The 23,673-nt window shown below is 40.7% G+C and overlaps 1 protein-coding gene across 5 annotated transcripts in view; it reads left to right on the forward strand.

Moving 5' to 3' along the window:
• LOC106567492 (glucocorticoid receptor) overlaps positions 1 to 23,673 on the forward strand; it is a 98,614-nt gene that overhangs the window by 70,203 nt on the left and 4,738 nt on the right. For 4 of the 5 annotated variants that reach the window (XR_001320085.2, XM_014136782.2, XM_045693394.1 and 1 more), the window contains exons 3-8: positions 3,111 to 3,277; positions 7,794 to 7,820; positions 16,844 to 16,960; positions 18,479 to 18,757; positions 21,193 to 21,337; positions 23,276 to 23,406. Coding sequence is in view for 4 of the 5 variants with exons in the window: in XM_014136782.2 (XP_013992257.1) it covers positions 3,111 to 3,277; positions 7,794 to 7,820; positions 16,844 to 16,960; positions 18,479 to 18,757; positions 21,193 to 21,337; positions 23,276 to 23,406 (866 nt within the window). In the remaining variant the exon portion in view is untranslated. The remainder of the gene's footprint in view (positions 1 to 3,110; positions 3,278 to 7,793; positions 7,821 to 16,843; positions 16,961 to 18,478; positions 18,758 to 21,192; positions 21,338 to 23,275; positions 23,407 to 23,673) is intronic. The other variant, XM_014136783.2, reaches the window with a different exon arrangement.

The raw sequence follows: 23,673 nt of genomic DNA on the forward strand, positions 1-23,673 counted from the left end.
CTGTCATCAATGGATGAATGGGCTACACAAACAAGATATAAACTGATAATGGTCTATGTGACTTCAATGAACTGAATGATTTGAATTTAGAACAATAGTGTAATGATAATGAAGAATTGTGGGCATTGTGTGCAGTCTAATTTATTTTATTATGAAAGGCTGGAAATGGTATATACAGTTGAAGTCAGAAGTTTACATACACTTAGGTTGGAGTCATTAAAACTTGTTTTTCAACCACTCCACAAATTTCTTGTAAACAAACTAGAGTTTTGGCAAGTCGGTTAGGACATCTACTTTGTGCATGACACAAGTAATTTTTCCAACAATTGTTTACAGACGGATTATTTCACGTATAATTCACTGTATCACAATTCCATTGGGTCAGAAGTTTACATACACTAAGTTGACTGTGCCTTTTAAACAGCTTGGAAAATGTCAGAAAATGATGTCATGGCTTTAGAAGCTTCTGATAGGCTAATTGACATCATTTGAGTCTATTGGAGGTCTACCTGTGGATGTCTTTCAAGGCCTACCCTCAAACTCAGTCCCTCTTTGCTTGACATCATGGGAAAATCAAAAGAAATCAGCCAAGACCTCAGAAAACAATTGTAGACCTCCAAGTCTGGTTCATCCTTGGGAGCAATTTCCAAACGCCTGAAGTTACCACGTTCATCTGTACAAACAATAGTACACAAGTATAAACACCATGGGACCACGTGGCCATCATACCGCTCAGGAAGGAGACGCGTTCTGTCTCCTAGAGAGGAACAAACTTTGGTGCGAAAAGTGAAAATCAATCTCAGAACAACAATAAAGGACCTTGTGAAGATGCTGGCGGAAACAGGTACAAAAGTATGGGGACACATGGGGACAAAGCTTGTACTTTTTGGAGAAATATCCTCTCGTCTGATGAAACAAAAATAGAATTGTTCGGCCATAATGACCATTGTTATGTTTGGAGGAAAAAGGGGGAGGCTTGCAAGCCGAAGAACACCATCCCAACCATGAAGCACAGGGGTGGCAGCATCAGGTTGTTGGGGTGCTTTGCTGCAGGAGGGTCTGGTGCACTTAACAAAATAGATGGCATCATGAGGTAGGAAAATTGTGGATATATTGATGCAACATCTCAAGACATCAGTCAGGAAGTTAAAGCTTGGTCGCAAATGGGTCTTCCAAATGGACAATGACCCCAAGCATACTTCCAAAGTTGTGGCAAAATGGCTTAAGGACAACAAAGTCAAGGTATTGGAGTGGCCATCACAACGCCTTGACCTCAATCCCATGTAAAATGTGTGGGCAGGAGGAATATTCCAAAATGTATCCAACTTATTGTGGGAAGCTTGTGGAAGGCTACCCAAACCGTTTGACCCAAGTTAAACAATTTAAAGGCAATGCTACCAAATACTAATTGAGTGTATGTTCACTTCTGACCCCCTGGGAATGTGATGAAATAAATAAAATCTGAAATAAATAATTCTCTCTACTATTATTCTGACATTTCACAATCTTAAAATAAAGTGTTGATCCTAACTGACCTAAGACAGGGAATTTTTATTAGGATTAAATGTCAGGAATTGTGAAACTAAGTTTACATACACCTTAGCCAAATACATTTAAACTTCCAACTTCAACTGTATGTCACCATTAGTAAACATATGTAATGCGGAATTGCTAAAAAAAGAGTAGTTAAAGACATATAGAAAAGGTTGAGTAGAGAGATGAATGCAATTGAAAGAACCAGAATTTTTTATTTTTGACTTTTAATTTTTTTGTGAGCTTCATGTATTTTGACTTAGTTGACAAAGAAAGTTATAGCCTTACTGCTGTATTGGCCTACGAGTTCCTGAAAAGTTCCCAGACTCCCAGACTCCCAAGCCAAAGACTGTTCACTCTGCTACCGGAGCATCGTCCCTCGGACCTACAGGCTCCGAATGCACTGTATACACACAACCTACACTGTCACTCCCACACAAAACCATCACACATTCACATACGTGCGCGCAAGTGTACACACACACACACACACACACACACACACACACACACACACACACACACAAACACTTTTGCACTCATCATTTGCTGCTGCTACTCTGTTCTTTATTTTACTTGTATTATTATCTATCTGAATGCCTAGTCACTTTACCCTGCCTTCATGTACATATCTACCTCAAATACCTTGTACCTCTGTACATTGATCTGGTACTTCCTGTATATAGCTCCATTCTTGTGTATTTTATTGTATTCCTCTTGTCAGTTACAATTAAATTCTTTGTTATTTTTAAACTCTGCATTGTTGGGAAAGGTTCATAAGCAAGCATTTCACTGTAAAATCTACACTAGTTGTATTCGGCGCAAGTGATATTTTTGGGGGATTTGATTTGTTTTTGCACAAGACATTCAATAATCTCTCAGAAGTTACCTATATTAGAGTTCTGCACGGATCCGTTTTTTGGAGCTGCACCCGCCCCTCGCCGACCAAACTGATAATTAACTGAATTATCGTAAACAAATATCTGTTTGCATTTTTGCAGGCTGTGTATCCATCTACCAGGTTGTTGTCATCCTTGTCCACAATGACTCCAAACTGTTACGTTCGCCATTTTCGCATGAGGTTGGAGTCAGGGAAAACAAACTTGGCGACATATTGTCACGTGGCAGAGGAGAACAAAGCTCTTCCATCTGCAGCAACAAATTATGAATGTTCCAGCACCACACAAATAGGCTACTAATGGACAGTTCCCTGCTCCACTCTCTCGCTGCGTGGCTGGTAGCCTAGGGTAGGTCTGCCTCACCGCTCACATAGCCTAATAGAATTTGCAACACAATTCAACGTAAGAAGCTCCTGAGTAAAGAAAATAATGTTTTGAAACATTTCGACCTGCAATATAATTGTTCTGAGCAGCAATAATGTTTTCATTCCACCCGCCAGATGATTTTTTTGGGGGACGTTCAACTGTGGTGAACTGACCCGAGGCAAGACTCTAGCCTTAAGCTGTCTGGATCTGAGCGATATTCATCTGTGATAAAAGCAAAAATAAATGCTGTTGAAAAATGTATAAATACATTTTGAGTTGATGTGATATATTGACCTCTGTGTTGTGTTGCAGTCCAACGGCCAGACCCGAGGCCAGCAGCTCCACATCTTCAGCCCCTGCCAAGCACAGCGGTCCAACCCATAAGATCTGCCTGGTGTGTTCTGACGAGGCCTCTGGCTGCCACTATGGAGTCCTCACCTGCGGAAGCTGCAAGGTCTTCTTCAAGAGGGCCGTTGAAGGTTGGTGACATAATAAACACTCACGCACACAACTCCATTCATGCACAGTCCTACCCTTCGTTGACCGACTATAGTAGAACATACATAAAGGCAAATCTATTGTGGTGATATGTACATTGAGTTCTGCAGTAGTACACTTGTATATCCTTCTGTTGACACAACATGTGGACTTTTTAAGTGTTGTCCTTACCTATAGGATAGCCTAGATATTAGAACAAAAGCATACCACTTGGTTCTTTATTCAAAATTCATTTGAGTAGAATACTTTATTGAACAAATATTCTTAAATTTTTTTAAGATTAAGAGGAGAGACATTTTAGGTTCACACAATAATCAGAAAAGGTTGCCTTAGTATTACACCAGCTAGGGGTAGGCTAGTGTCTCATGGTGTTCCGTAAGGCTGTGGTGTCTGTGTTGCTATTTTTGTGTCCAACCCATAATGTTCATATACAGTGCATTCGGAAAGTATTCAGACCTGATTGAGGGATCCGGTTAAATGCGGATGACACATTTCAGTTGAATGCATTCATTTGTCCAACTGACTAGGTATCTCCCTTTCCTTTACCTTCCCTTGACCTTTTCCACATTTAGTTATGTTACAGCCTTATTCTAAAATGGATTAAATCGTTTTTTCCCTTATCAATCTACACACAATACCCCATAATGACAAAGCAAAAACAGTTTTGTAGAAATGTTTGCTAATTTATTAATAATGTACAACTGAAATACCTTATTTATTTAAGTATTCAGTCCCTTTGCTATGAGACTCAAAATTGAGCTCAGGTGCATCCTGTTTCCATTGATCATCCTTGAGATGTTTCTACAACTTGATTGGAGTCTACCTGTGGTAAATTAAATTGATTGGACATGATTTGAAAAGGCACACACTTGTCTATATAAGGTCCTACAGTTGACAGTGCATGTCACAGCAAAAAACCAAGCCATGAGGCTTCCGAGTGGCGCAGTGGACTAAGGCAATGCATCTCAGTGCCAGAGGCATCACTGCAGTCCCTGGTTCGAATCCAGGCTGCATCACATCCGGCCGTGATTGGGACTCCAATTGGGCGGCGCACAATTGTACCAGGTTTGGCTGGGGTAGGCCTTAATTGTAAATAAGAATTTGTTCTTAACTTACTTGCCTAGTTAAATAAAGGTTAAATAAAATGAGGTCAAAGGAATTGTCCGTAGAGCTCCGAGACATGATTGTGTCAAGGCATAGATCTGGGGAAGGGTACCAAAAAATGTCTGCAGAATTGAAGGTCCCCAAGAACACAGTGGCTTCCATCATTCTTAAATGGAAGAAGTTTGGAACCACCAAGCCTCTTCCTAGAGTTGGCCGCACGGCCAAGCTGAGGAATCGGGGAAGAAGGGCCTTGGTTAGGGAAGTGATCAAGAACCCGATGGTCACTTTGACAGAGTCGAGAGTTCCTCTGGAGATGGGAGAACCTTCCAGAAGGATAACCATCTCTGCAGCACTCCACCAGTCAGACATTTTATAGTCGAGTGGCCAGAGGGAAGTCACTCCTTAGGAAAAGGCAAATGACCAGCCTGCTTGGAGTTTGCCAAAAGGTACCTAAAAGACTCTCAGACCATGAGAAACAAGATTCTCTGGTCTGATGAAACCAAGATTGAACTATTTGGCCTGAATGCCAAGCGTCGCGTCTGGAGGAAACCTGGCACCATCCCTACAGTGAAGCATGGTGCTGGCATCATAATGCTGTGGTGATGTTTTTCAGTTGCAGGGACTGGGAGACTAGTCAGGATTGAGGGAAATATGAACAGAGCAAAGTAGTGAGATCCTTGATGAAAAGCTGCCCCTGAGCGCTCAGGACCTCAGTCTGGGGCAAAGTTCACCTTCCAACAGGACAACAACCCTAAGCACACATCCAAGACAACGCAGGATTGGCTTCGGGACAAGTCTCTGAATGTCCTTGAGTGGCCCAGCCAGAGCCCGGACTTGAACCCAATCTAACATCTCTGGAGAGACTTGAAAATAGCTGTGCAGCAACACTCCCCATCCAACCTGACAGAGCTTGAGAGGATCTGCAGAGGAGAATGGGAGAAACTCTCCAAATACAGGTGTTCCAAGCTTGTAGTGTCATACCCAAGAAGACTCAAGGCTGTAATTGCTGCCAAACGTGCTTCAACAAAGTACTGAGTGAAGGGTCTGAATGTCATAGTAAATGCGATATTTCTTCTTTTTTTATACATTTGCAAAAATGTATAAAAACCTGTTTTGACTTTGTCATTATGGGGTATTGTGTGTAGATTGATGAGAAAAAAATATATTTTTAGAATAAGGCAGTAACATAATAAAGTGGAAAAAGTCAAGGGGTCTGAATACTTTCCGAATGCACTGTATGCATCACTAGAATGGATTGTTTGCGTCCTATACCTCTGAACAGCCTGTCCAAACTACTGTTGGTGATTAGAATTACATTATCTGCTTACTTGTTCCATATGCGAGAGATGCTGTGGCGTTGTGTTTCTTGCGGTACATCTTCAAGGGGTTATCTTGACATGATCTTGAGTTTGTATTTGGCATACTACTTTTTTAGGGGAAAAAAAAGGTCTTTACATTAGTTTAATCTAATGAGGCAAAGGGGCTATAGGAATGAGTGAAGTGTGACTGTTGCGGCTCGCACATGGAGCTAGATGATAAGGACGTGTGCTTTGCAGGAGGTGAACACACAATGCTGCTCCCTTGCTGTTTTTTTGTTTATATAGCTTAGGCACTTCCTGCCAAACTAAGCATTTCCCCTCAAGGAAGTTGTCTTGTCATTCAGACCCGTGTCTGGAGTTAGTTGGACTCTTACATGCTGACCACACCGCTTGCGTCGCGTGCGCTCGCGTTACAAAATAAATGTACACATACATGTTATTCAATCATTGCACCAACGCTGCTCACGTGCGTCAACAAGCGTCTGCGTAGCCAAGCGCTAAAATAGAACTTGGTTCTATTTGTGACTCTTTGCGCGCTGCAAGTCCCACCTCTCCCATCTCCTCATTGCTTTTTAGGAGCATATACCCACGTGAATGATTGATTGGAAACTGAACTGAGGTCAACATTCCAGTCCAGTTGTTGGTGGTAATGCACCTTAAAGTTGGTTGCCAACTGCCATATAAAGTCCAAAGAAGAAGAAGAAGCCTGAAGGAGGAGAGATTACTACAAAACTAAGTTTTACCCTTTTATTTGTGGATTAATTGTCGGAATAGAGGACCTTGTGCATTTCAGGTAAAATAAAAACCCAATGTTTATATTCCAGGACTAATTAGCTAGCAACAGCAAGCTAGCTAGCTAAATTGCAATAAATGTTTAATGCTTTTCAACCTGTCCCAATTTAATATAGTTGGTTTAGAGTTCTGATATTTCAACCTTTGTGTCCTGATCGCGGCTGGTGTGGGTGTACAAAATCAAAATGCGCGCGAGCGGTCTGGTCAGCATGTTAGGCTATGGGATATGTCTAGTCAATCCTTGGTTTTATAGTAGTCTGAAAAAACACATTGGCTATTTTCTTAGCCATCGCTATCTACTAAAAAATTCTAACCACTGAACAATTTGATCAACGGTTAAGGGGTAATCGAGTGAAACTGTAAATATGTGTGTTTTGACTTGTATCCTACTGTATAACAGTTTATTTAAAAAAAAAAAAGTATTTTAAAGTTGCAATATGCATATATCGCTCTGCCATTTCGTGTCTGCTAAAATTCTAATAGTTTGCCTAATTTCAGTTTGTGACAAAACAAGCAAATATAGTGAATCATTGTACCATGTAAATCATTTTTTAATAACCCAAAATGTATTTGTTAACCATCGCTCTCTACTAAAAAAGAATCCAAAAGTAAAAGACACAAAAACGAAACTTAAGAACGGGAAGCATAGAAATGGCGCACGCAGAACCGATCTACCGCTGCTTAGTGACAGATCTATAACTAACATTTCTGTGAATTTGGTCAGGTCGATCAGAAAGTTACATATTGCAGCTACGTAGCCTACATTGTTATTCCAAGCTCACTACCACAGTCACTACCAATGTACCAGTCACTACAATCCCTTTTTGAGTCCATTGAATTGTTCTGAATATTTGAAAAGTGGGCAGCAATGCTATTGTTACTACTATTGTCATTGTTCATGGCCATCTGAATATATATATTTATGTTACTGTAGGTGTATTTACAGTATAGTTTAACACAACCATTTGATTCACATGAAAGTGCATACATGAGTGTGTTAATTGTATTCAAAATAAAAAAAATTACTATCCATTTGTCAAATTAAAACCTTGAGTTTAAATATAAATATCAGATAGTCAAATTCAATATTTGAGCATGATTTTTTTTATTTCAAGGATAATCTCAACATATTGTATACATTATTCAACTTAACGTTTACTAGTGTAAATTACCAAGTAAAAATGCATTTGTAATACTTAGGTGTACTTTAAGCAATAAGATGTTATATCTGTTATTTTTGTCTTTCTTCCCCCATTCTTTGGTTGATGTCGCTATGGTGAAGGATGGAGAGCACGACAAAACACAGATGGTAAATAAAACCCACCTTTTAATAATGCTTCTACTTTATTAATGTCCCTCAATCACTGTACTGGAAATTTGATTTGACCTGATATGCAATATTAAACACCAACAGTCTCTCCTGTGCCCTCCTTTGCATGAATTTGTGATTTGATAATTCATCATCTAATTTGGCTTTAAATGCTGTTTTAATTCCTGCTTGGAATGTGGGTCTATTATCACTTCGCTAGGAGAGTTAAGAAATGTATTTATGCACAAAATCCAACAGCGTTATAACTGCAATGATTCTAATGATTTGTGTGCACCTGATCAAGTTGTCATCCTAAATAAAAAAATGCACTTGACATTATTTGCTTTTACTGGATAATGTCTTTGTGAATGTGTTAGTAGCAACGGTCATCAAAATTGTTAAACGGTTTTAAAAACAATTAAACAATTAACGATTAATTTTTAGAATCCATCAGCTATTAACTAAATTATAGCACATAAAACATTTGCCTGGCTATCTACTTTGATTTCAGAGCACTCTCGTCTGAGTGTGCCAGATCGCAGAATAACTGACGGGTTTATGAACACTCAACAACCCGTTGAATATGGCCGGTGTCAGTAAACATCGGCAAAAAAAGCGTGATTAAATTGTTGCCAGTAACATAGTTGCAGTCACCAACGCTCTGGATAACATAAAAACAGCCTAACCAGCTCTGCTAGAGTGAGTGAGCTGTTCTCTCATATGTCTGGAAGTACTGTAGCTAGCAAGCTAGACAATTTTTGCCAGTTAGCTTGGGAGCTTGACTGCTGTTGTTAGGTCAGAAGGCTCGGATCAACCCTACTCCTCGGCCAGAGCGTCCAGTGTGTGTGCTATGAACGCTCCGAGAGCGAAACGCTCTGAATTTTATGAACGCCCAGGTTGCACTCTGGCACTCCAGATTGAATTTACAAACGCACCCATAGTATAAACCAGCCTTTAGACTTGAAGTCTTTGGTTGTTTAGTACATGGCCTCACGTGAATGCTTATAGAGATGGGTGGGGCTAAGGCTTAAGAGGGTGTGAACAATGCTAAATGGGTATAGACAAAGAGCTAGGTTTACCTAAACATTCATGGGCCATTTTCTCAAAAGTTAGGTTACAAGTTTATCAATTTTCAAAGCAGAAATACTTTCCCATTGTTCCTCAACTGTAGTGTATGATATACCATTTTCGAGCTGCTCTGAGTCAGTACTTTTATCCAACGTAAAAAAACACAATCTCAAATTTTGCCACAGGTCTGCATCCACAGAACAGGGGTGCATCCACCAAACACTTGCTCTGTCTAACCTACCTGCACTCACCTGCGCTGTCTAGACTGCCTCATTAATGACTGTTGTTGTTACGTTCTCTTGTATAATTCAACAAGTGTGTCAATAGCAGGATACCCTCTAATTAAAAATTAACACGCTTGGCTCTAGATTACACCTATCTAAACATACTTTACATTGTTTGCGAAACCAGACATACAGTGCATTCGGAATGTATTTGGACCCATTGACTTAATACACATTTTATTACGTTACAGCCTTATTCTAAAATGGATTAAATTGTTAATTTTCCTCATCAATCTACATACAATACCCCATAATGACAAAGCAAAAACAGATTTTTAGACATTTCTGCAAATGTATTAAAAACAAAAACTATCACATTTACATAATTATTCAGACCCTTTACTCAGTACTTTCATGAAGCACCTTTGGCAGCGATTAGACCCTCGAGTCTTCTTGGGTATGACACTGCAAGCTTGGCACACCTGCATTTGTGGAGTTTTTCCCATTCTTCTCTGCAGATCCTCTCAAGCTCTGTCAGGTTGGATTGGGAGCTATTTTCAGGTCTCTCCAGAGATGTTAGAAGGGGTTCAAGTCCGGGCTCTGGCTGGGCAACTCAAGGACATTCAGAGACTTGTCCCGAAGCCAATCCTGCGTTGTCTTGGCAGTGTGCTTAGGGTTGTTGTCCTGTTGGAAGGTGAACCTTTGCCCCTGTGTGAGGTCCTGAATGCTCTGGTAGGTTTTCATCAAGCATCTCTCTGTACTTTACTCCGTTCATCTTTCCCTCAATCCTGACTAGTCTACCAGTCCCTGCCGCTGAAAAACATCCCCACAGCATTATGCTGCCACAACCATGCTTCACTGTAGGGATGGTGCCAGGTTTCCTCCAGACGTGACGCTTGGCATTCAGGCCAAAGAGTTTATTCTTGGTTTCATCAGACCAGAGAATCTTGTTTCTCATGGTCTGAGAGTCCTTTAGCGGCCTTTTGGAAAACTCCAAGTGGGCTGTCATGTACCTTTTTCTGAGGAGTGTCTTCTGTCTGGCCACTACCATAAAGGCCTGATTTGGTGGAGTGCTGCAGAGATGGTTGTCCTTTTGGAAGGTTCTCCCATCTCCCCAGAGGAACTCTGGAGCCCTGTCAGAGTGACTATCGGGTTATTGGTTAACCTCCCTGACCAAGGCCCTTCTCCCCCGATTGCTCAGTTTGACCAGGCGGGCAGCTCTAGGAAGTGTCTTGGTCTTTCCAAACTTCTTCCATTTAAAAATTATGGAGGCCACTGTGTTCTTGGGGACCTTCAATGCTGTATAAATTTTTTTGGTGCCCTTCCCCAGATCTGTGCCTTGACACAATCTATTCTGTGCTCTACGGACAATTCCTTCGACCTAATGGCTTGGTTTTTGCTGTGACATGCACTGTCAACTTTATATAGACAGGTGTGTGTGTGTGCCTTTCCAAATCATGTCCAATCAATTGAATTTACCACAGGTGGACTCAAACCAAGTTGTAGAAACATCAAGGATGATCAATGGAAACAAGATGAACCTGAGCTCAATTTCGAGGCTCATAGCAAAGGGTCTGAGGTCTTATGTAAGTAAGGTATTTCTGTTTTTATTTTTATAAATTAGAAAACATTTCTTAAAACCTGTTTTTTGTGTAGGTTGATGAGGATTTTTATTTTTTATTTCATCCATTTTAGAATAAGGCTGTCAGGTAAGAAAATGTGGAAAAAGTTGAGGGGTCTGAATACTTTCCGAATGCACTGTATCACTATAATTCGAGTGCGCATCTAATTTGTAAACATTTGAACTGTATTAAATTATTACTTTTTTCAATTCCACCAAAAATTAACAACCATCAAAATAAGGTTGTTTTTCTTACTTTTCTTGTGATGTAAGTGTGCGTTTAATCCAAGGTGAAACTTTAGCGTTCTTATATATTCAATGGAAAGCCAATGTATTCCATTGTAGCCCATTTCAGCCATTACCGGGTTGTGTTTGACAGGTCATTACAAACATTTCCACTGTCGCAGTGTTAGTGTAATGGGGCTTTTTTTTGTTTTGCCATTTTTTTTTTTGTATAACTAACCACTCAGTTGGACTTAACATTAGCTATCCTCTTCATTGCCCTGTGATGGTTTGAAAACTGTAACGGAAATATTTCAAATAAGTGTGTTATTTTTTTTAAGGTCAATCATACCAACAAGTGCCTTCAGAAAGTATTCATACCCCTTGACTTATTTCACATTTTGTTGTTACAGCCTGAATTGAAAATGTATTAAATATAATTTTTTCACACCCATCTACACACAATACCCCATAATGACAAAGCAAAAACATGTTTTTAGAAATGTTAGCACATTTATTGAAATACAGAAGTACATTTACGTACGTATTCACACCCCTGAGTCAATACATGTTAGAATAACCTTTGGCAGTGATTACAGCTGTGACTCTCTAAGCTTTGCACACCTGGATTTTACAATATTTGCATTATTTTTTTTTTTATTCTTCAAGCTATGTCAAGTTGGTTGTTGATCGTTGCTAGACAGCCAAGCCTTGCCATAGATTTTCAAGCCTTGCCATAGATTTTCAGACAATGGTCAAAATGGTAACTAGGCCTCTCAGGAACATTCAGTGGCATCTTGGTAAACAACTACAGTGTATATTTGGCCTTGTGTTTTAGGTTATTGTCCTGCTGAAGATTAATTTATTTCCCAGTGTCTGTTGGAAAACAGACTGAACCAGGTTTTCCTCTAGGATTTAGCCTGTGCTTAGCTCTATTCTATACCATCTAAACCGCTGTGAAATATATTTTCCATAACCTTCTTAGACTTGCTTTGAATAAAAATGATAGCTCTATACCTCACTTTCTATGTGAATTTGGTCAGTTCTCCCAAAATATAACATATTGCAGCTTTAGTCACCATTGGCCTCATGGTGAAATCCCTGAGCGGTTTTCTTCCTCTCCGGCAAATTAGTTTGTAAGGACGCATGTATATTTGTAATGACTGCGTGTAAAGTGTAATTATGTAATGAACTTAATTAATAACACCATGCTCAAAGGGATATTCCATGTCTTTTTTTTTTCACCCATCTACCAATAGGTTCCCTTTGCTTGTCATTGAAAAACCTCCCTGGTCTTTGTGGTTTAATCTGTTTAAAATTCACTGCTCGACTGAGAATTGCATGTGTGGGGTATGGTGGCAAGATTGTTATAATACTTTTATTGCATCATGGTTGTTTTATTCAACAGAATAGAGTATTCTTAACTAGTGTGTGTGTGTGTGTGTGTGTGTGTTCTACTGAGGATGGGCCTCTGGGAGATAACACTGACAGGAGATTTACGATGTCTTTTGTGTGTTAAAACCGAAAGAGCATTCCAGAGCATGAGTTAATGTTTGTTCTATACTGTACCAGGTACTGTCTGCTATGTATTATAGGTATCTTTCATACAAATCTTAACCTTGTGACCCATTCTATATATCTGTTGTTCGTCATGTACGTTGAAAGGGGTGTATCTTGGCTATAAAAGACCTTTGTACTTTTGTCTCGCCGCTCTCAACGGATCATCAGAAACGGTGATTCGTCGACCAGCCATCGCTATTGCAAAGCTCTCACTATTGTGTGATAAGTTTGTCTCTCCTCATTTGATAGTAAAGAAATCAACCACCACAGGGGTACAGAGATGAGGTAGTCATAAAAAAAAATATTATGTTAAGCACTATTATTGCACACTAAGTCCATGAAATTTATGTGACTTCTTAAGAAATGTTTGACTCATGAACTTATTTAGGCTTGCCATAACAAAGGGGTTGAACACTTATTGACTCAAGACATTTCAGCCTTTCATTTTTTTATTAATTAGTAAAAAATTTGAAAAACATAATTCAACTTTGACGTTATGGGGGTTTAATCCTTTAAATTCAGGCTTTAACACAACAAAATGTGGAAAAGTCGAGGGGTGTGAATACTTTCTGAAGGCACTGTAAGACAGCATGATATTGTGTATAAAGGCACCCCTGGGATTCTCGCAGCAGCTCTCTAACTAACCGGACACCCAAGTCATGCTTCCAACAAGAGTTCCCATCCCTCTTCCATCTCCCACTATTTCCATTCATCCTGATCATGTTCTTAGGACTGGAGCTAGCCTGGCAAACAGGGCTAGCCTCGCACCGCCAGCCAAGTCCTCCTCACTAGCCTATAGTATGACGAAGGGATTAGAGAGCGGATGCTTCTGGGATTCAGCTGGCACTGTTTGTTTAGTTTATGGAACGATTGTTTGCACTGCTGTTTGCAATGGCTGCTGTTCCCATGGCTGCAGTTGTCACTAGTTACCACAGCCACAAATGGCTTAACCCCGCCTATTTCTCTTCTAAAAGGTAGACTCAGCAAAATGATGTTGCCACGGGCAGCACCGGAGATATTGAGATGAGCGAGATTCAACACTTTGCTCTCACAAAGTCACACACAGTATCTACGCATGTGCACAGGTTCGCTTCACGCTATTCACGGCATGGTAGTTAGGGCACCAAAATAGCTGAGAAGTTGAGCCTCACTCTTCAACGCTCTTACGCTATATATACAGAAGTTTATTTACCCCTTCAAATGTATTTATTTATTTATTTTTATTTATTGAATATCCGAAAAATACAATATACTTGCATTGAAGCCGCTCAACATCTACACCACACCAGTCATCCAACAGACTCCCATTCAGAGCGACACACAGAAGCAATGGTCAATGGACAGATCTACCACCAGGACAAAAAATATGAACCCGAACCCTCCAAGATCCCCCCACAGTGCCCCAATAGCTGTCCCTCAACCATTCGAGACCCCTCCCACAGTCGTCCCCCAAGAAGAAAAATAAAAAATACAATTAATTCCATTCACACCTCCGAGAACCCCCCAATGCACCAACAACCAAGATAATTAACGAAAAAGAAACAAGGAAAAGACAGAAGAAAACAGCAAATAACAATGCAAAAAGCAATAATAAAACAAAATAATACATTTTGAACAAAGGACATCAAGGACAACTAAAATCATAACAGTAATGCCAACTGTATATGGTTGTGTGCATGTCTGGCACTATTACATGTATGTGTGTGTTCTTGTATGTGTTTATTTGAATGAGAGTGTGTGTGTGTGTGTGTGTGTGTGTGCATGTGTACAAACACCTGCACGGCATCAGCCTCAGGCAAACCGGCATTAGTTGTAAAAACACTGCCCTTCAGTGTCATTCGAACTGACTTTTTTTATTGTGTTTTATTTAGACTTTAAATTATTATAATTTTTAAAAACTTTTATCTTAGAATGATGGTCAATCTCCCACACAGCAACTCCACTCCGACATGTCTCCAATTCCACATCCCAACCCTCAGCTTCCCTCATCCCATCTATCTCTGCTGGCCACCCACTTTGGGTTTCTACGCGACACATATCTTTCAACTATGCTGTGATGTTTAACGTACAATTTCAATCTTTCTAATCGGATAGAATCCACAGATTGCGAATTGAAGATAAATACTTTTACTAAGAGTATTAGTAATTGACTGACCCGGTCTCTCCAGATCTCCTAACAGTACTATTTCGAGCAGCCGCACACAAGCCTAAGTTTAACATGTATCGGCTGGAGTGGTGTAAAGCTCGCCGCCATTGGACTATGGAGCAGTGATAATGCGTTCTCTCGAGTGGTGAATCACACCTCACCATCTAGCAGTCCAATGGACTAATCTGGGTTTGGTGGATGCCAGGAGAACGCTACTTGCCCCAATGCATAGTGCCAACTGTAAATAATAATAGTCTGGGGCAGTTTTTCGTGGTTCGGGCTAGGACCCTTAGTGCCAGTGAAGGGAAATCTTAACGTTACGGCATACAATGTCATTCTAGACAATTCTATGCTTCCAACTTTGTGGCAACAGTTTGGGGAAGGCCCTTTCCTGTTTCAGCATGACAATGCCCCTGTGTACAAAGCAAGGTCCATAAAGAAACTGTTTGTCGAGTGTATAAGAACTTGATTGGCCTGCACAGAGCCCTGACCTCAACCCCATCGAACACCTTTGAGATGAATTGGAAAGCCGACTGCAAGCCAGGCCTAATTGCCCAACATCAGTGCCCAACCTCACTAATGCTCTTGTGGCTGAATGGAAGCAAGTCCCCACTGCAATGTTCCAACATCTAGTGGAAAGCCTTCCCAGAAGAGTGGCAGCAAAGTGGGGGACCAACTCCATATTAATGCCCGTGATTTTGGAATGAGATGTTTGACGAGCAGGTGTCCACATACTTTTGGTCATGTAGTGTTTGTGAAATTTCCGCATTTCTATGTTTTGTAGTAAAAAAGATAGAGGAAGATTTGTTTCCAATTTACATCATCATCATAATTGGTTAAAATCACATGATGCACATCCATGTCATTGGAAACACTGTTTTTTTCTACAAAACATAGACACGTGCCATTTTCACATATGTTGGTGTTAGGGTGGTGCTGGAGATGATAAGTTTAAAGTTGAAATATTTTGAAATTTCTCTTTAACCACGTGCCTAAACTTAAATTCATAACCAAAAAATGTTTTTGACAATATAGCCAATGTTTTTTGGTATTTGGTATTTTATTAGGATCCCCATTAGCTGTTGCAAAATCAGCAGCTACTCTTCCTGGGGTCCACACAAAACACGAAACATAATACAGAATGACATAATACAGAACATCATTAGACAAGAACAGCTCGAGGACAGAACTACATACATTTTTTTTTAAAGGCAAACAGCCTACATATCAATGCATACACACAAACTATAGGTCAAATAGGGGAGAGGTGTTGTGCCATGAGGTGTTGCTTTATCTGTTTTATGAAACCAGGTTTGCTGTTTTATTTGAGCAATATGAGATGGAAGGAAGTTCCATGCAATAAGGGCTCTATATAATACTGTACGCTTTCTTGAATTTGTTCTGGATTTGGGGACTGTGAACAGAATTTTGACTTAGAGGCTGAGTTAGCACTGCATTACAGTTAGCTGGATTTGATGTTGCAGGTTCCAGGTTGGCATTGTTCTGCAGAGCTTTATCTGTGTTCCTCTGTAAAAAAAAATTCAACTTCCTTTCACTAAATGTGACTACATTATTTAAAAAAAGTTTTTTTCAAAGATATCACATCAATAGGAATATTGTCCTGTAGCATTTGATTTCATTAATAAGTATTCTTTATTAGTTGGTTTTAAAAAATGTTATCAGTATATTAATAGATTAACTTGGGTCCTTTTTTAAAAACAGTGAAATGTTGTAAGGGACCACTGATGAGTTGGTTACGTGTTGCCTATATTAAAGCATGACCTCAAAGAATTTGTTAATCTGGCAAAAAATGATGTTCCGCTGACATTATTCAGGCTCTGTCAAACAATCAACCCCCACTCATTTAAAACTACTAATCTGACTTTAGACACATTGTCAACAGCTACATTACACCCAGAGCATAGGCAGAGTATAAAAAGAATACGTGAAAATCTCTTCATCCCCGTTTAAAAAAAAAACATAGGCTACTATTTTGGCTGGCCGTGGAGGGGTGTCAACCACAGAAAGTGAACGAGCTGTCACCTTAAGTGTTGGCTGCTGACTGTTATGTGAGGCCGACAGGTTTAGTCAAACAGGTGTTTGGTGTGGCGGCAACCTGTAGTGCTTGGGCTAATCATCTTCAACCCTTTTGCTAGTAATTACTTTATTCCTCCATCGCCAGGACAACACAACTATCTGTGTGCCGGGAGGAATGACTGCATCATAGACAGGATCCGCAGGAAGAACTGTCCGGCGTGCCGCTTCCGCAAGTGTCTCCAAGCAGGGATGAACCTGGAAGGTCAGTGGCACCAACACATTCACATTCATATTGTTCTCATATAAGTGGAAGTGTAGTGTATACACACAGTCTTATGGCAAGCATTCAGCAAAGTTTAATCAGAGGACATTTTCAGCATGTGTTCTCTCTGAAAGGCAGGGCTTTATATGTTTTGTCCCTTACAGAGGTTGTGATTAGGGGTAGGATTTAGTATTGGATTCACATAAACCAGTAGAGCGCCTTGATTCCCAGAGTCTTTGTTGACATGAGCTAATCTATGTATCATCTTTGGCCCAGTGTTTCAAACAAGGGTCAGAGCCAGTGACTAACAACAATAATTTGCTCATACCCAGTTCCTCCCATGTCCCTGAGCCATAGAAAGATGGAAGACTCACATTAGCTCTACTCTGCCACTGTGGACTTCAACAAAACATGGAAATGGACAATAATTCATGTTGATGCACTTCTTGTTATTTATATATGTTCATTAATTCAGTGCTGCAGGGTATGAAATTGTTAATGATTTAGATGTACGAATCAGAGTGGGCGGAAAAAATACATTGACCGATGCGGGTGCATCAGCAGACAACCAAAACCGGGGACGTATCAGAAAGGCTCTTAGTTGCCATAGAAACATTTATGGAGGAAATGAAAAAAGGAGGGAAAAAAATACATTGTTTTTGACGGTAACCCTCTCAACTGGAGGCATTCAGCACATATTGTAACAGAAAAGATAAATCGATCAAAGTTTTTCAACCAATCCAAAATACATTGGGTTTTTTTGTGTTGTGCTGCTCTTTTTAAAGACCCATAGAAATACACAAGAAAGTAAGTGTCTTCGTTTCAATGAATAAAACCTTGAACTCTGTACCCTTTTGACGCGTAACACAATGTGGATGACCTACCTTTATGAGCAAACTGTAGCTGAGGTAATCTGATAAAGCATCTTATAGGCTGCATATTTTTGTTATGAATAGGGTATGTGTGGTCTATACACTATCACCACTTGGGTTAGGTGGGATACAATAGCTAGCCATAACCCTCTAAGGTCGATGTCCACGCCCCCCGCAGACATCTAATTAGCAAAATAAAACAATCCCCCCCCTGAAAATAAGGGGTTAAATATATTTTAAATAACAAATGTTTCCTAATCTTTCTTGTATCGCTTAGATATAGGACAGACACTTCAGAACAAACTTCCTTTTGAATTTTTTGGGATGGATTATCTGTTCCATGTAGTGAATCTGTTATTCAATGCATTTGTATGGGCAAATAGCAGTAGAGGGGAAAAAGAAATGTTAATCAAATAATTTTTTGCTATATTTTTTTGATACTTCAAGGAGTCTTAAAATTCTAAATCAAATCGCTAAATGATCCTTGGTATGACCTTTTTAAAACAATTTCATATAGCTTAGTTGAACCCCCCCCTGCCCTCCTCTGGCTTAGACAGGGCTTAGACTCTTATGGGTTAACAGGGAAAATGACTGATTAGCTCTTTCTTCTCTCTATTTTCTCTCTCTCTCTTCTCGGTCTTTGCAGCAAGGAAAAACAAGAAGCTGATCCGATTTAAAGGTCAGCAGGCCACGACAGAGCCGAACAGTCCCGCACCTGACGAAAGGGCCTGCACCTTGATCCCAAAGTCCATGCCCCAGCTGGTGCCCACCATGCTGTCCCTGCTTAAAGCCATCGAGCCAGAGGCCATTTACTCTGGCTACGACAGCACCATCCCCGACACCTCCACCCGCCTTATGACCACCCTCAACAGGTTGGGCGGACAGCAGGTTGTTTCAGCCGTCAAGTGGGCCAAGTCCCTACCAGGTAAGATCACCTGGTACACCTCCATTAACACTGTGACCATAGACCGCAGGGACCATTTTTTAGCACTTTTTGACTAACCATTATGCGCTAGGCTTGGTCCATTCCGTTTCAACTCAAGTTAATTCAGGAAATGAACTAGGTCTAAATCAAGTCAATCCAGTGACTTACAAATTAATTATAATGTTTTCAGTTCATCTCATGATTTTCTATTTTATCGATCATGGAATGGGATTGAGTTGACCCCCAGCCCCTAATCATGAGAAAGAAGGCACATGGTTTGGTAATCGCCCCAAGTATTTACTCTCTGCCTTGGTCTCGCCCAGCAGCCAACTAGCATGGAAGGGAAGGACTTGTGGAGAAATCTTACATAACCACTGAGTGGTTAAGCAAATATGATCTGAAAAGACTTTCAACACTTCCACTTTTGTAGTGTCAACAATGAGAGACAATTGAACTGCAATTAAAGGCCACTTTCAGGGCTGTATACAGACTGCAACCATTTAGTCACATTTGGCGACCCTTTGACTTGGCTGTCCGAGTAAAAGTTTAACTTGGTCGCATCAGTGTGTGCTGCACATTCTACATGGTCACTACATGGCTGCAATACAGTGTATTAGAATTACAATGCCCGATCTTAGTCTCTATGGGGCTCCCGAGTGGCGCAGCGGTCTAAGGCACTGCATCTCAGTGCTCGAGGCGTCACTACAGACACCCTGGTTTGAATCCAGGCTGTATCACAACCGGCCGTGATTGGGAGTCCCATAGGGCAGCGCACATTTTGCCCAGCATCGTCCGGGTTTGGCCAGTGTAGGCCGTCAGTGTAAATAAGATTTTTTTCTTAACTGACTGACTTGCCTAGCTAAATAAAGGTTAAATACATTTTTTTAAATGTAGTCTTGTCTGTCTTATTCTATCAATGTTTTGATCAAATAGACATATAATTTTATCATTATAAACTCAGCAAAAAAATAAATGTCCTCTCTCTGTCAACTGCGTTTATTTTCAGCAAACTTAACATGTGTAAGTATTTGTATGAACATAACAAGATTCAACAACTGAGACATAAACTGGACAAGTTCCACAGACATGTGACTAACATAAATGGAATCATGTGTCCCTGAACAAAGAGGGGGTCAAAATCTGCATTAAGTTCTGCAGTGCATCTCCTCCTCATGGACTGCACCAGATTTGCCAGTTCTTGCTGTGAGATGTTACCCCACTCTTTCACCAAGGCACCTACAAGTTCCCAGACATTTCTGGGAGAAATGGCCCTAGCCCTCACCCTCCGATCCAACAGGTCTCAGACGTGCTCAATGGGATTGAGATCCGGGCTCTTCGCTGGCCATTCCTTTCTTGCAGGAAATCACGCACAGAATGGGCAGTATGGCTAGTGGCATTGTCATGCTGGCGGGTCATGTCAGGATGAGCCTGCAGGAAGGTTACCACATGAGGGAGGAGGATGTCTTCCCTGTAACGCACAGCATTGAGATTGCCTGCAATGACAACAAGCTCAGTCCGATGATGCTGTGCCACACTGCCCCAGACCATGACAGACCCTCCACCTCCAAATCGATCCCGTTCCAGAGTACAGGCCTCGGTGTAATGCTTATTCCTTCGACGATAAACGCGAATCCGACATTCACCCCTGGTGAGACAAAACCACGACTTGTCAGTGAAGAGCACTTTTTGCCACTCCTGTCTGGTCCAGCGATGGTGGGTTTGTGCCCATAGGCGACATTGTTGCCGGTGATCTCTGGTGAGGACCTGCCTTACAACAGCCTACAAGCCCTCAGTCCAACCTCTTGTGGACAGTCTGAGCACTGATGGAGGGATTGTGCATTCCTGGTGTAACTTGGGCAGTTGTTGTTGCCATCCTGTACCTGTCCCGCAGGTGTGATGTTCGGATATACCGATCCTGTGCAGGTGTTACACATGGTCTACCGCTGCGAGGACGATCAGCTGTCTGTCCTGTAGCGCTGTCTTAGGCGTCTCACAGTACGGACATTGCAATTTATTTCCCTGGCCACATCTGCAGTCCTCATGCCTCCTTTCAGCATGCCTAAGGCACGTTCACGCAGGGACCCTGGGCATCTTTCTTTTGGTGTTTTTCAGTCAGTAAAAAGGCCTCTTTAGTGTCCTAAGTTTTCATAACTATGAATTGCCTACTGTCTGTAAGCTGTTAGTGTCTTAATGACCGTTCTACAGGTGCATGTTCATTAATTGTTTATGGTTCATTGAACAAGCATGGGAAACAGTGTTTAAACCCTTTACAATAAAGATCTGTGAAGTTATTTGGATTTTTATGAATTATCTTTGAAAGACAGCGCCCTGAAAAAGGGACGTAGATTTTTTTGCTGAGTTTATATTACTCAAAAAACCAACACTAACAACACCGCAATCCTGACCAATGCTCTGTGTGTTGTCTGTTCGTGCAGGGTTCCGGAACCTTCACCTGGATGATCAGATGACTCTGCTGCAGTGCTCCTGGCTGTTCCTCATGTCATTCGGCCTGGGCTGGCGCTCCTACCAGCAGTGTAACGGGGGCATGCTGTGCTTCGCCCCTGACCTGGTTATTAATGAGTAAGTCCAGAGCAACAGAGAGACACCTGGGAGGGCTGAAGCTGGCTGGGGGCTCTGGAGATGAGAAAGGTAGCCTGGATGGTGGGTGGATTTCTATAGATAGCTAGTTCAAGCAGAGCCTTTCTGGAGGGAGGGAAGGAAAACTATATTGCTGGAATGAAAAATGTTTGTCTACTGAAAGTCTACACCCCCTTTAACTTTTTTCACCTTTTGTTGCATTACAATGTGAGATTGAAATATATATATATTTTTAAATGGCCATTGATCTACACAATACTCCATGTCAAAGTGAAAAGATAATTCTGTATATAAATGAATAAAAATGCAATAACTAAAATATAGTCGTTGCATAAGTATTCACCCCCTTTGATTAGGCCAGCCTAAATTAGTTAAGAAGTAAAAATTTGTGTTAACAAATCCCATAAATTATATGGACACTTTTCATTTTTGAATGACTACCCCTTCCTCTTTCCCCCATACATATAACATCTGTAAGTCCCTCAGTCAGAATCAGTCAGATTCAACTACAAAGACCAGGGAGCTTTTCGAAAGCCTCATAAAGAAGGGCAGTAATTGGTAGATTGGTAATAATAACAAATCAGACATTTAATGTCTTTAGTCATGGTTAAGTTAATAATTCTGCTGTGGATGATGTATTAAACCATCCAGACACATCAGATGCAGTCGTCCTCCTGAAATGAGCTGCAGGACAGGAAGGAAACTGCTTGGGGATGTTACCATGAGGCCATTGGTGATTTAAACCAGCTACAGAGTTCAGTGGAAGTGATGGGAGAAAACTGAGGATGGATCAATGACGTAAATGACAGAGTGGAAAGAATACAAATAAATAGAATACAAATATTCCAAAACAACAAGGCACTACAGTAATACTGAAAAAAAAAAAAAACACGTCAAAGGAATGTGTATTCCTTTGACATGTTTTTTGTTGTTGTTGCAGATGACTCTTGTTGTTGTTGCAGTATTACTGGCCTAAATGCAAAGCCTTATGTTTAGGGCAAACACAATACATAACTGAGTAACTGCCTCCTTATTTTCAAATATGGTGGAGGCTGCATCATGGTATGGGTATGCTTGACATCGGCAAAGACTGGGGAGTTTTTCAGGATGAAAAGAAACCAGATGGAGCTAAGCGCAGGCAAAATTGTGAAGGAAAACCTGCTTCAGTTTGCTTTACACCAGACACTGGGAAAGGAATTCATCTTTCAGCAGAATAATAACATAAAACACAAAAGCCAGATCTAGAGTGAAGTTGCATACCGAGAGGACAGTGAATGTTCCTGAGTGGACAAGTTACAGTTTTGAGTTAATTTGCTTGAAAATCTATGGTAAGAATAGAAAATTGCTGTCTAGCCATGAATCCCAACAACTTGACAGCTTGAAGAAGTTTGAAAAGAATAATGGGAAAATATTGCACCATACAGGTGTGCAAAGCTCTTATGAGATTTACCCAAGAAGAGACTGCCAAAGGTGTTTCTAACATTGACTCAGGGGGTGAACACTTACCTAATCAAGTTCTATTAGTGTTTTATTCTTCATTAATCTTTAAAAAAGTACAAATGGTCTTCCACTTTGACATTAGAGTATTTTGTGTAGATCATTGACAAAAAATGACAAATCCATTTTAATTCCACTTTGTAACACAATAAAATGGGAAGAAATCCAAGGGGTGTAGACTTGGGTGGGAAAATCCTGTCCATCCTATTAGGGCTGATTTCTTAGCCCAGATCCTCAACACTCTGTATCTCCAGCAGTATTATAGGCATAACTGTCACGGTCATTATACACTATGTGAATTGCAGAGAGGGAAACGGGGTGTTGGTCTGATTATAACTGTCACTTTGTGTGTGTGTGTGTGTGTGTGTGTGTGTGTGTGTGTGTGTGTGTGTGTGTGTGTGTGTGTGTGTGTGTGTGTCTCAGCGAGAGGATGAAGCTGCCCTATATGACTGACCAGTGTGAGCAGATGCTGAAGATCTCCACTGAGTTTGTGAGGTTGCAGGTGTCCTACGACGAGTACCTGTGTATGAAAGTCCTGCTGCTGCTCAGCACAGGTATAACATATTTACATTTCAAATCTTAAATAACATAAATGAATCCATAGATTAAAACAGTTATTCATTATGGCCGTCTGATGCAGTTTGCTGGGGAAAAGCAGAACACATTTTTTTGACTTCTCAGATTTGTTCAAAAATAAGTGGAGAAAAGAGAAAGAGGAGGTAAACCAGACAAATTGAAGATGCAGCTTTTGAATGAGCTTTGTACAAATGAGGCCTCGGGGGGAAGGGGGGGGACTCCCAGCGTGACAAGCCATTACAAAA

This window comes from Salmo salar, chromosome ssa13 (genome assembly GCF_905237065.1).
Source record: "Salmo salar chromosome ssa13, Ssal_v3.1, whole genome shotgun sequence".
In the NCBI taxonomy this organism is placed as follows: Eukaryota; Metazoa; Chordata; class Actinopteri; order Salmoniformes; family Salmonidae; genus Salmo; species Salmo salar.